The 13,271-nt window shown below is 38.3% G+C and overlaps 5 protein-coding genes across 6 annotated transcripts; 4 read left to right on the top strand and 1 right to left on the bottom strand.

Moving 5' to 3' along the window:
* Nucleotides 1-423: 423 nt before the first annotated feature.
* On the top strand, nucleotides 424-3,365 carry AT4G39530 (Tetratricopeptide repeat (TPR)-like superfamily protein). The gene has a single exon (NM_120113.2). It carries the CDS (start codon nucleotides 493-495, stop codon nucleotides 2,995-2,997), a length of 2,505 nt encoding a protein of 834 aa, NP_195663.1. The 5' UTR covers nucleotides 424-492; the 3' UTR covers nucleotides 2,998-3,365.
* Nucleotides 3,366-3,493: 128 nt separating this feature from the next.
* On the top strand, nucleotides 3,494-6,868 carry AT4G39520 (GTP-binding protein-like protein). Its single transcript, NM_120112.4, has 10 exons — nucleotides 3,494-3,774; nucleotides 3,926-3,979; nucleotides 4,374-4,550; nucleotides 4,808-4,879; nucleotides 5,182-5,241; nucleotides 5,319-5,428; nucleotides 5,521-5,820; nucleotides 5,904-6,095; nucleotides 6,196-6,247; nucleotides 6,354-6,868. The coding sequence occupies exons 1-10, from the start codon at nucleotides 3,733-3,735 to the stop codon at nucleotides 6,402-6,404; spliced, it is 1,110 nt and encodes a 369-aa protein (NP_195662.1). The 5' UTR covers nucleotides 3,494-3,732; the 3' UTR covers nucleotides 6,405-6,868.
* Nucleotides 6,869-7,034: 166 nt separating this feature from the next.
* CYP96A12 (cytochrome P450, family 96, subfamily A, polypeptide 12) lies at nucleotides 7,035-9,048 on the top strand. The gene has a single exon (NM_120111.3). It carries the CDS (start codon nucleotides 7,262-7,264, stop codon nucleotides 8,786-8,788), a length of 1,527 nt encoding a protein of 508 aa, NP_195661.1. The 5' UTR covers nucleotides 7,035-7,261; the 3' UTR covers nucleotides 8,789-9,048.
* A 153-nt stretch (nucleotides 9,049-9,201) lies between these two features.
* CYP96A11 (cytochrome P450, family 96, subfamily A, polypeptide 11) lies at nucleotides 9,202-10,833 on the top strand (the record flags this gene model as incomplete). 2 transcript variants are annotated; one of them, NM_001342544.1, is made up of 1 exon in its annotated part: nucleotides 9,202-10,833. In NM_001342544.1, one exon carries the CDS (start codon nucleotides 9,224-9,226, stop codon nucleotides 10,781-10,783), a length of 1,560 nt encoding a protein of 519 aa, NP_001328516.1. The 2 variants fall into 2 exon arrangements, with proteins under 2 accessions (NP_001328516.1, NP_195660.1); NM_120110.1 differs by having other exon boundaries at nucleotides 9,374-10,783.
* Nucleotides 10,834-10,844: 11 nt separating this feature from the next.
* On the bottom strand, nucleotides 10,845-12,684 carry CYP96A10 (cytochrome P450, family 96, subfamily A, polypeptide 10). The gene has a single exon (NM_001036737.1). The coding sequence runs from the start codon at nucleotides 12,502-12,504 to the stop codon at nucleotides 10,945-10,947; it is 1,560 nt and encodes a 519-aa protein (NP_001031814.1). The 5' UTR covers nucleotides 12,505-12,684; the 3' UTR covers nucleotides 10,845-10,944.
* Between the last annotated feature and the right edge of the window lie 587 nt (nucleotides 12,685-13,271).

Below are 13,271 nucleotides of genomic sequence, written 5' to 3'. Positions count from 1 at the left end.
TTATTATTATTTTTAAAGTATATTAAGAGGTTAAAATTATTTTTATACAATATTTCTTAAAGAATGTGAAATTTCTAAAAAATTCATCTTAGTGGAACGGAGGGAGTATTTACTAACCATAAATGAATGTAAATATTTTACAAATTTCAAGATTTATTAGCAGAATGATGTATAAAATAGGAATATTTAATGTCGTCCAAATAGGAATATTGGTAGGTGAAACGTGGAATTAAAATTCAACATATGTTGCTAAAGGATGGCCCACGCAATGTAACATGCCGGGCCATCAAAATCTACCGTTCTTGTTTTTCGACCAAACCTAACCAAAAAACTTAAATCATCCAATATCATCAGCCACCTGTCGTTTTGATGTTTGGTAGTATAACTGGTTGCCGTTTTATTTATTAGTTCCATCACCCTTTCTTCGCTTATGACAAAAAACGGCAGCATGTTTATTCGTCACAGCACGCTCTGTTCTTCTCACTCAGGAGGATGAGAAGCTATCGCTGTTGGCGTAAAGTCCAAGAAACCATACGTTTATACTCCTCTTCATCTTCTTCTGCTTCAAGTCTTTTGGAATTTGTAAACGCAGATTTTCCTTCTACGATAGGAATCCGAGGAAGGCGCGAATTTGCTCGTCTCTTGCAGCTGCGTGCGTCAGATGATCTGTTGCATTATCAAAATGTAGTTCATGGTCAGATTATTGTTTGGGGCCTCGAGTTAGATACGTATCTTAGCAACATTTTGATCAATTTGTATTCGAGAGCTGGTGGTATGGTTTATGCACGTAAGGTGTTCGAGAAAATGCCTGAGAGAAACTTAGTTTCTTGGTCTACCATGGTTTCAGCTTGCAACCATCATGGGATTTATGAGGAATCTTTGGTGGTTTTCTTAGAGTTCTGGAGAACTAGAAAAGACAGTCCGAATGAATATATTTTGTCGAGTTTTATTCAAGCTTGCTCAGGCTTAGATGGTCGTGGGCGTTGGATGGTGTTTCAACTACAAAGTTTTCTTGTCAAGAGTGGGTTTGATAGGGATGTTTATGTTGGTACCTTGTTGATTGATTTTTATTTGAAGGATGGTAATATCGATTATGCGAGGCTTGTGTTTGATGCTTTACCAGAGAAATCTACTGTGACTTGGACGACCATGATCAGTGGGTGTGTAAAAATGGGAAGAAGCTACGTTTCATTACAGCTGTTCTACCAACTAATGGAAGACAATGTTGTTCCAGATGGCTACATCCTTTCGACGGTTCTAAGTGCATGTTCAATACTTCCGTTTCTTGAAGGTGGGAAGCAGATTCATGCGCACATCTTAAGATATGGACTTGAGATGGATGCCTCACTGATGAATGTGCTTATAGATTCTTATGTGAAGTGTGGCAGAGTTATAGCGGCTCATAAGCTATTCAATGGAATGCCGAATAAAAACATCATTTCGTGGACCACTTTGCTCTCTGGTTATAAGCAGAACGCTCTTCATAAAGAAGCCATGGAATTGTTTACCAGTATGTCAAAGTTTGGTTTAAAGCCGGATATGTATGCTTGCTCTAGCATACTCACATCTTGTGCCTCACTTCATGCTTTGGGATTTGGAACACAAGTTCATGCTTACACTATCAAAGCCAATCTTGGCAATGATAGCTATGTGACTAACAGCTTGATTGACATGTATGCGAAATGTGACTGTTTGACCGATGCCAGAAAAGTTTTTGATATTTTCGCTGCTGCTGATGTGGTTTTATTCAATGCAATGATTGAAGGTTACTCGAGACTTGGGACACAATGGGAACTACATGAAGCATTGAACATCTTTCGTGACATGAGGTTCAGATTGATTCGACCTAGCCTATTGACTTTTGTTAGCCTTCTACGTGCATCTGCTTCTTTAACAAGCTTGGGACTGAGTAAACAAATCCATGGATTGATGTTCAAATATGGGTTAAACTTAGATATATTTGCTGGAAGCGCTTTGATTGATGTTTACTCAAATTGCTACTGCCTCAAGGATTCCAGGCTTGTGTTTGATGAAATGAAAGTGAAAGATCTTGTTATCTGGAATTCTATGTTTGCAGGTTATGTTCAACAATCAGAGAACGAAGAAGCTCTCAACCTGTTTCTGGAATTACAGTTATCAAGAGAAAGACCTGACGAATTCACGTTTGCCAACATGGTTACAGCAGCTGGCAACCTAGCAAGTGTTCAATTGGGTCAAGAGTTCCATTGCCAGCTTCTGAAAAGAGGCTTGGAATGTAATCCGTATATTACAAATGCTCTACTAGATATGTACGCCAAATGTGGTAGTCCCGAAGACGCTCATAAGGCTTTTGATTCAGCAGCTTCAAGAGATGTAGTTTGTTGGAATTCTGTCATCTCATCTTATGCGAATCATGGAGAAGGCAAAAAGGCTCTTCAGATGCTTGAAAAAATGATGAGTGAGGGAATAGAGCCTAACTACATCACCTTTGTTGGAGTTCTATCAGCGTGTAGCCATGCTGGTCTTGTAGAAGATGGACTTAAGCAATTTGAGTTAATGCTTCGATTTGGAATTGAACCTGAAACTGAGCACTATGTTTGTATGGTATCTCTTTTAGGCCGTGCTGGTAGATTGAACAAAGCAAGGGAGTTAATTGAGAAAATGCCGACAAAACCAGCTGCTATAGTATGGAGGAGCTTGCTGAGTGGATGCGCAAAGGCCGGTAACGTCGAGTTAGCTGAACATGCTGCTGAAATGGCTATTTTGTCTGATCCCAAGGACAGTGGATCGTTTACTATGCTTTCTAATATTTACGCGTCCAAGGGTATGTGGACTGAAGCTAAGAAGGTGAGAGAAAGAATGAAGGTTGAAGGTGTGGTGAAAGAACCTGGACGTAGTTGGATTGGGATTAATAAGGAGGTTCATATATTTTTGTCTAAGGATAAATCTCACTGCAAGGCTAATCAAATTTATGAAGTGTTAGACGACTTACTTGTGCAGATCAGAGGAGTTAGTTAATAACTACCATACAAGAACTCATTTTCTATTGGAGTGATGGACTCTATTTGGTTAAAGACCAATGCAGCAGATGAAGCTTAAAAGCGAGCCAAAGAAGAAAGAATAAGCCATGGTTAATATCGAGAAGCTGAAGGGGTAGCTAGCTCAGGAGAGCAAAGATGTTGCTATTAAGTTTTGTAATCAAGGGAAAATCGATTCTGTTCCGTTCAAATCCGAAGGAAGACTCAAAAATTAACCCCGGTTCAGTTCTCAGTTTCTTCTCATCATCTCCTAAAACCGGGTTGAGAGAGAAGTTGTAATGGTGAATGCATGAATGGTATGTTGTACATGATTCATTTGAATTTAGTTAAACCGTTTTTGAAATCAACTAAAACCGAAAAACACCAATTCAAAACAAAACAAAACAAAAATTCAGAACAGGGTTTATTGTATATAACCAAACTAAATTCTCATTCTGTTGTAAATTTTATTAAACCGGAAAACCAAATCGGACATATATGGGCCTAAAATGTTGTTGGGTCAGGCCGAATTCTAGACAGTTCTGTTCTAGTTTTTTCTCCTTTGTCGTAATCAGGTGGACGAAACGAAAACCCTCGGGATTCCTCTGCTTCTGTCTCGTCCGTCGTCGTCAATTTCTCTGCATCAGAGATTCCGGTGTCCTTCTTCCTTTCACTCGCGTATAACCTCTTTTCCTTGACGTTGTCTCCGTGAGCTCTCTGTGCTTTGACTGCAACCATGTCGACTATTATGCAGAAGATCAAAGAAATTGAAGATGAGGTAATTATTCAATCCTCTCTGATTCTTCACCTCTTCTCTTCAATTTTGGATGCATAGAACTGTGAATCCGAAATATCTATTCTGAATCAAAGAAATGATTTTTCAATCTGGGTGACTCACAAGTACGAGGTTTTTTTTGTTTATGTGGCAGATGGCTAAAACACAGAAGAATAAAGCTACTTCTCATCATCTGGGTTTGTTAAAGGTACATTTTTTCTCCTCTTTAGGTCGTTTTTTGTAGCTTTGAGAGTGAGGTTGATTGGTTGAGGTGTTTTTGCTTATCAAATGCAAATTTGGTTGATTGGTTTATATCTGTTTTGATACTTGATAAAAGCTATCATGAAATCCCAACCAGTAAGCAAGCTCATTAAGAAATATTTTAACTTCTGGTTGAAATCGTTTATGTTTTATACGAACTCCCAAATCATTGAATAAGCACAAAGCTGAGATATTTTATTTACGGCATGATCTCTTGTGAAGTTCCTTGGATCAAACAACTACTAGGCAGGCATTATATATTATTCTGTATTGATTTTAGAATTTGGTACTTATTCCTGCACCATTAGCTTCTCGTCATATTTCACTGGTCCATTTTGCAGGCCAAGCTTGCTAAGCTTCGGAGGGACCTTCTTGCACCGCCTACCAAAGGTGGCGGTGGTGGTGCTGGAGAAGGTTTTGATGTGACTAAAAGTGGAGATTCTAGAGTTGGACTGGTCGGATTTCCTTCGGTTGGAAAATCTACGCTATTAAACAAGCTGACTGGGACATTTTCCGAGGTTTGTAGTTATCGTTACGAATATTGAACTTCCTTTCTCTTGTTGTAATTGGAATTTTGAAACCTACCACGTATCCATGGCATCCTATTTCTAGTTACTTTTTGACCAACTTCCTGTGCAATATCACTTATAAGGCAAGACTGTTCGGCGCTAGTCTTTTCCTGGATAGATGAACATAAATCTTGGAATTAGAACTGTATTTTGGCTGATACTCAATTTTCTGAAGGTACATACTGTGATACACAATGTTTTCTCAGGTTGCTTCTTATGAGTTCACGACTTTGACATGCATTCCTGGTGTTATCACATATCGTGGAGCTAAAATCCAGGTATGGTATCTACATCTATGCGTCTGTGTTAATCTGTTATTTGTGGGGGAAAAATGATAATTCTTGGATAGTGTTTCCTCTGTCTTGGTAATTGTTGAAACACAATGAAATCCTTGGCTACATATGCCATGTCCTAGCTTGTAATTATCTTTTCTCGAGTCTTACTTCTATATTAAACATGTATCTTGCTTGATCTTTTAATGACTTCTTGGTACTTAGTTTAAGTCAGGAAACGACCTGTAATTATTCATTGGACACTGATGCTAATACTCTTTTTTATGTCCCCTTCTATGTGTTTGCAGTTATTAGATCTTCCTGGTATTATTGAGGGTGCTAAAGATGGAAAAGGTAGAGGAAGACAGGTAAGTCGAGTCTAAATCTCTTGAGTATTTTATATTTTGACCCTCTTTGATCATCTTTCACACTTTACTATTTCCAGGTTATAAGTACGGCTAGGACATGCAACTGCATCTTAATAGTTCTTGATGCCATAAAACCAATTACTCACAAGCGTCTCATTGAAAAAGAGCTCGAAGGATTCGGAATAAGGTATAGATTGTTTATATAACAACCTTTATACACTGTATATTTGATCGTTTCTGGTAGATAGTCTGACTCGATCATGGACTGTTGCTATGTAGGTTGAACAAGGAGCCACCAAATTTAACATTTAGGAAAAAAGACAAAGGTGGTATCAATCTAACTTCTACAGTCGCTGTCACACACCTTGACCTTGACACCGTCAAGGCGATTTGCGGTGAGTACAGGATGCACAATGCTGACATCACCCTGCGCTACGATGCAACCGCTGATGACCTCATTGATGTCATCGAGGGCAGTCGGATTTATATGCCCTGTATCTATGCTGTCAACAAGATCGATTCAATCACACTTGAGGAACTTGAAATTTTGGACAAACTTCCTCATTACTGTCCTGTCAGGTAAATGTTGTTAAATTACCGGCAGGATTTGCGATAAACTTGTTTACTTTTGCCATTAAGATATAAATTTATTTATCTTGCAGTGCGCATCTGGAGTGGAATCTTGATGGACTTCTGGACAAGATATGGGAATACTTGGATCTAACTCGAATCTACACAAAACCAAAGGCAATGAATCCGGATTATGATGATCCCGTAATCTTATCATCCAAGAAGAGAACAGTAGAGGACTTCTGCATCCGGATTCACAAAGACATGCTTAAACAATTCAAGTAGTAAGTAATTAAAATCCTTAACATTTTTCTTTTCTCTGTTATATGGTTCTTGCTCAAAAGCATCGCTCATGAATACTTAACTAATGATCTCCTGATACAGCGCTCTGGTTTGGGGTTCAAGTGCCAAACACAAGCCACAAAGAGTTGGAAAGGTTAGTTCTTCTAGCAAATCAAACAAAAGTTAATCTGGTAAATCGATATTGCAATATCCCTGACTAACTAACTATTGCTGTCTCGACATCGTATTTTATACTTCAGGAACACGAGCTTGAGGACGAGGATGTTGTTCAGATCGTTAAAAAGATATGATTTTTGCAGATAATGGAGAGCAGTCAAGAGACCAACCAAAGTAGCCATAATGAGATCTCCTATAGGAAGGTCAGGATTTCTTTTGGTTTCTCAGCTTTATCTTTCTTTTGTAATTGTATTATTATATCCAGACGAAATCTGTGTCTACACCCTTTTTTATGTCTTATTAGATACTTTTGTCTTCTTCCAATAATACTATTAAGCATGTGATTGATGTTGTCGGAACACCTCCTATTATCTCCAGTATGGGTTTGCCTAGATTTTCTCCTCCCTTGTTTTTATGTATGCAACTAGACTTTTTTGGATTTTATTTACTAAACATATGATTCAGTTTTTCTTCATGTAATAAAGAAAAACTGTTAAAACGGCCTTCATTGCACTGACCAGGTCGAGGTGTTATTATTTCTGACAGTTAGTTGTTACTTGGACTGTTGATTAAATTTAATGACATTAATAGATTTGGAAAACTATTACAACGACCTTCGTTGCAGTGTCTGGGACCGTGAATTCTGATGCACTTCTCGATTTGTCTATCCTCTTAAAGTTGGTTTGTCATTTAGTGTCTGAAATTGTAAGATTATGGACCCTTCTTTACAAGTCCTCCACCAATTCTGTCTCATCCATTTGTGTGGTTAGTAGCTTCACCAGCTTAACACTTTCACTAATCTTAATTCTTAAGATATGAAAAGCAGTTGAATGAATGCATTGGTAATTTCTTTCTTTTTTAATAAATTTTCTTTTTGTTGGTTGCTAATTTATATATGTAATAATCTTACTCTATATAAACAAGTTCCTTCAACACACAAAAGGAACCACCACCATATTGTGTCTGTAAACCAAGCTCCTAACTCTCTCATATGGCTTCTGTAAGCTTACTTGACGTTGCCATAGCCATCATTTGCCTTTTCTTCTTCTATTACATGTACTTCAAGAAACCTCATGGTCAGGTTTTTCGAAACTGGCCAGTTATTGGGATGCTTCCAGGCTTCCTGATGGTTCTCCACCGCATCTACAACTTCGGCGTGGAGGCTCTTGAAATGAGCCACTTAACCTTTCTATTTAAGGGACCGTGGTTCGCTGAAATGGATATGTTGTTCACAGTTGATCCAGCTAATATTCACTACATATTGAGCTCAAACTTCTCCAACTATACCAAAGGTGCCGACTTTAAAGAAGTCTTTGATGTTTTTGGAGAAATGATCTTTAGTTCGGACTCGGAGCTATGGAAGAATCAAAGAAAAGCTGCTCAATTCATGCTTAATCATCAAGGCTTTCAAAAGCTATCATTGAGTGCAACGAGGAGTAAGCTTTACGATGGTCTTGTTCCTCTTTTCAATCAATGTTGTGAGGAAGAGAAGGTCGTGGATTTGCAGCAAGTGTTTCAAAGATTCACTTTTGATACAACTTTCTTTATTGTTACCGGGTTTGATCCTAAATCTCTCTCTATTGAAATGCCGGAAGTGGAGTATGCTAAAGCTCTTGACGATCTTGGAGAAGGGATTTTTTATAGGCACATTAAACCGAAGTTCTTCTGGAAGCTGCAAAACCGGTTTGGGTTAGGGCAAGAGAAGAGGATGACTGAAGCTGATGCCACTTTTGATCGCGTTTCTGCGAAATACATATTAGCTAAGAGAGAAGAGATAAGGTCACAGGGGATTGATCATCATGCAAATGGTGAAAGTGAGGATCTTTTGACATCTCACATAAAGCTTGATACAACCAAGTACGAGCTCTTGAACCCGAGTGATGATAAGTTCCTCAGAGACACCATCTTAGCTTTCAATCTTGCTGGGAGAGACACAACGTCTTCTGCTCTCTCTTGGTTTTTTTGGCTTCTCTCTGAAAACCCTCAAGTTGTAACAAAGATTCGTAAAGAGATCATCGACAAAAATATTTCAAAAGACGGAAGAAATGGCCAAGAGAACTTAGACAAGTTGGTCTACTTACATGCGGCGTTGTATGAATCAATGAGGCTCTATCCACCGGTTGCCTTCCAACGCAAGTCTCCTATAAAGCCAGATGTGCTGCCAAGTGGGCATAAGGTAGAAGCAAACTCAGTCATCATAATTTTTCTTTTCGCGTTGGGAAGGATGAGAGCGGTTTGGGGAGAAGATGCAACAGAGTTCAAGCCAGAGAGATGGGTTTCTGAGTCCGGTGGGTTGAGACATGCACCTTCCTTCAAGTTTTTATCATTTAACGCCGGTCCGAGAACTTGTCCTGGTAAGCAATTAGCTATGACTCTAATGAAGACCGTAGTTGTGGAGATATTACAAAACTATGATATTGATGTTATCAAAGGACAGAAGATTGAGCCAGAACCTGGTCTTATGTTGCACATGAAGCATGGGCTTAGAGTCACAATTACTAAGAGATGTTCAGCTTGAAATTTGTATGTATAATGCTTAAATTAATCCTTTTTCCGTTGAAATAAAATCTATCGGAGATAGATGCTATAACAAAGGATTACAAGGTTTGTTTGATTCTCGAAAGTAAGTGTTAATCTCTATTGTCAAATTAGTTTCTTTCAAAATCACGTTGCACTAGTTGTAAAAATAAAATAAAATAAAAATCTATCACAAAATTTAGGTGTATCGGTAATTTAGTTCTATTTTGGAAAATGACACTTTTCAAAATACTAGAAAAGTTAGGTATATAAATAATTTAATACTATTTTCTAATCTTATGTATAAATTAAATGTACCTTGCAGTGTGTGCATATAAAAAATATAGTGTATTTTAAAGCAAAAATCCCTTTTATTGTTGCATTGAAGTGTGTGATATAAAATCCAGTTCCTTCTGCCAGCAAAGTAACCATCACAATGTGTGTTACCAAGCGCCTTACTCCAATGGCTTCTTCTATAAGCTTTCTTGAAGCTTCCGTAGCCATCTTTTGCTTTCTCATCCTTCATTACTTGTTCAAAACAACAACTTATAATGGCCGGTTCCCTAGAAACTGGCCGGTTCTCGGGATGCTCCCCTGTCTGCTCGTGGTGCTCCACAGGATCTATGACTATATCGTTGAGATTCTCGAAATCTCTGATTTGACATTTTCATTCAAGGGACCGTGGTTCGCCGGAATGGATACCTTGCTCACGGTTGATCCAGCTAACATTCATCATATGATGAACTCAAACTTCTCAAATTACATCAAAGGATCTGATTTCAAAGAAGTTTTTGATGTCTTCGGAGACGGAATTATCACCACGGACTCTGAGCTATGGAAGAATCTAAGGAAGTCTTATCAAGAAATGCTCCATCATCAAGCGTTTCAAAGCTTTTCATTGAGTACCACAAGAAGTAAACTCAAGGACGGGCTTGTTCCTCTTCTTAATCATTTTGCAGAGGAAGGAACAACTGTGGATTTGCAAGATGTGCTTGGGAGGTTCACTTTCGATACAATCTTAATCCTTATAACCGGTTCTGATCCTAGATCTCTCTCCATTGAAATGCATGAGGATGAATTAGCTAAAGCTCTCGACGTTGTTGGAGAAGGGATTTTCTTTAGGCATGTTAAACCAAAGTTCTTGTGGAAGCTGCAAAACTGGATGGGATTTGGACACGAGAAGAAGATGATTGAAGCTAATGCAACCTTTGACCGTGTCTGCGCGAAATACATATCAGACAAGAGAGGAGAGATTATAAGATCACAAAGGTTTAGTGATATTTCCTATGGAGAACCTGAGGATCTTTTATCTTCCTTCATGAAGCTAGATACAACCAAGTACAATCTCTTGAATCCAAGTGACGATAAGTTCCTCAGAGACACTATTTTGGCTTTCATTCTAGCGGGAAGAGATACCACTGCATCTGCTCTCACTTGGTTCTTCTGGCTTCTCTCTGAAAACGCTCAAGTGGTGAGCAAGATTCGCCAAGAGATCATCAACACAAATCCATCAAAGAATGGAAATGGCCAAGAGAATTTAGACAAGTTGGTGTATTTACATGGTGCGTTGTGTGAAGCAATGAGACTCTATCCACCAGTTTCCTTTGGGCGCAAGTCTCCTATCAAATCAGATGTGCTTCCAAGTGGCCATAAAGTCCAAGCAAACTCTAAGATTATAATCTGCCTTTATGCGTTGGGGAGGATGAGAGCGGTTTGGGGAGATGACGCATTGGAATTCAAGCCAGAAAGATGGGTTTCTGACAAGGGAAGCTTAAGACATGAGCCCTCCTTCAAGTTCTTATCGTTTAATTCTGGTCCAAGAACTTGTCTAGGTAAACATTTAGCTATGACTCAAATGAAGATGGTGGCCGTGGAGATATTACACAACTATGAGATTAAAGTTATTAAAGGGCAAAAGATTAAGCCAGTTCTTGGTTTCATATTGTCTATGAAGCATGGACTTAGGATCACAATTACTAAGAGATGTCCATATTGAAATTTTATATGTATGAAGAAATCTTTTTCTTGTAATGTATAATTTAAAAGATAACGAAATGTGAAATTTTATATTATTGAATTGAACCGTTTCCAAGCTGAACTTGAATTTCCTCACCCTTAGGGAGCACAACGATAGCATCTACTGAAAAGAAAAAACAATCAAACCAAACATCTCTTAGTAACAGTGACTTTAAGACCATGCTTCATGTGGAGAATAACAGAAGGAGCTGGCTCGATTTGTTGCCCTTCAACAATCTTCATCTCATAATTCTGTATGATTTTCACAGCCACACTCTTCATTTGCATCATAGCCACTTCTTTCCCCAAACAAGTTCTTGGACCCGCGTTAAACGATAAGAACTTATAAGATGGCTCGTGTACCGAATTCCCACTCTCAGAAATCCATCTCTCCGGTTTGAATTCCAATGCATCTTCTCCCCAAACCGACTTCATTCTCCCTAATGAGTAGAGACAGAACAAAATCTTCGAGTTGGCGTCGACTTTGTGTCCGCTTGGAAGAACGTCCGGTTTAGTAGGAGACTTGTGCTGAAACGGAACAGGTGGATAGAGTCTGAGGGATTCACATATTGCGCCGTGTAGATACACCAACTTCTTTAACTCTTGGGGACTGAATGAATCAGAATCATTATTGTTAGAAGCATCATCATCAACCTTGCTTCTTTGAAACAGAGCTGTGTTGATTTCTTGACGAATCTTGGCAATGACCTCTGGGTTCTTAATGAGAAGCCAGAAGAACCAAGTGAGTCCAGATCCTGTCGTGTCTCGACCCGCTAACATGAAGGTCAAGATTGTGTCTCTGAGGAATCTTTCATCACTTGGATTCAGCAACTTGTACTTGGTCGTATCCAGATTCATGTAAGACGTCAGCAAATCTTTAGAATGAGAATCAACATTGTTAGTCCCACGGCTTACCTCATCTCTCTTTATAGCTATGTACTTGGAGCAAACACGATCTAAAGTCGAGCGAGCTTTCGTCATTTTCTTCTCATCTCCTAACCCAAGCAAGCCTTGCAGCCTCCAAAAGATCTCTGGTTTGACATGTCTGAAGAAAATGGCTTCCTCTGCATCGTCTAGAGCTCTTGCAAACTCCACTTCTGGCATTTCGACGGAGAGACAACCTGGATCATATCCGGTCGCTAAAACAAACGTAGTGTCAAACGTGAATCTTTGGAACATGTCTTGTAAATCCACAGCGAGCTTCTCTTTAGCAACATGGTCAAGAAGTGGGACAAGCCCTTTCTCTAGCTTTTTCAAGCTTGTAGCTAATGAAAACTTTTGAAACTCGGGATTCATCATCATGCTTTGAGCTGATTTCCTCAGATCCTTCCACAACTCCGAATCTGCATTGAAAATGCCATCTCCCAAAATGTCGAATAGCTTCTTGAATTCGGGTCCTTTCGGGTAGTTTGCGAAGTTTGAGCTCATGATGTGGTGGATATTAGCAGGATCAACCGTGACTAACATGTCGAGGTTTGCGAAACACGGGCCTGTGCAAGGATAGGTTAGGTTTGTGACCTCGAGAATCTCGGTTATGAAGTCGTAAACACGATGAATCTCCACGAGCAAACCTGGAATCATACCAAAGAATGGCCAGTTTGTGGGACACAAGCGGTGAGTTTTCTTGTTGATCAAGAAATGTCGGAAGAGGAGAAAACAAAAGAAAGCAATGGAGATTTCAAACAAGCTTATGAAAACCATTAGAGATAAATTAAAATGTATTTTTCTCCTTTTGAGATACACCAAATTGCAGCTTGTTGATGATACTTGATTTTACTCTTATGTTGGATATATAAAGCATTTCATGTGTGCGTCTTTGAGGTATCGGTGATGTGTCTCTATCATCTGAATAATTATAAATGGAATAAGATCTTACTTTCTTTGGGATTATGTCCTCTTTTGTTTGTTTGGTTATTGTAGCTTTGTAATGAGTCTAATCATCCGTTGGAAACCAATGCATGTGATATATTCTTACTTAATTAGTTATTTGTTTTTTGACCAAAAAAAACAAAATTAGTTATTTGTTTTAACATAAATTTACATGAATTTAGAATATAACCACAAAATACATATCCGGTTAGCTTATCTTTTATAAAGATTTCCAAATAATCATGATACCTCTAAAACATCTGCAAGAATTTGTGTTGTTTGGAAGGAAAAAAATACTATTAATAGTTTTTATTTCAATCTGGTTATTATGGATATATATGATTAGTTACTTTAAAAGGTCAATATATTTGTCTAAATCGTATGTATATATCTCGTTTAAGATTATTCTTTTATAGAATACAATCAATTTTATTGATCTAACGGTATTAATTGAGACAAATATCTCTTCTTCTACTGTTTTTCAGATTTTTTTGGAATCTGCAATGAATTGGTTAACTGCATTGACTAATATTCATAAAATATACCATAACAAAGGAAGATTTTACATCTGTCATACCAAAAAAAAAATAATGAACATT

This window comes from Arabidopsis thaliana, chromosome 4 (genome assembly GCF_000001735.4).
Source record: "Arabidopsis thaliana chromosome 4, partial sequence".
In the NCBI taxonomy this organism is placed as follows: Eukaryota; Viridiplantae; Streptophyta; class Magnoliopsida; order Brassicales; family Brassicaceae; genus Arabidopsis; species Arabidopsis thaliana.
This window is presented reverse-complemented; position numbering and strand designations above follow the sequence as displayed.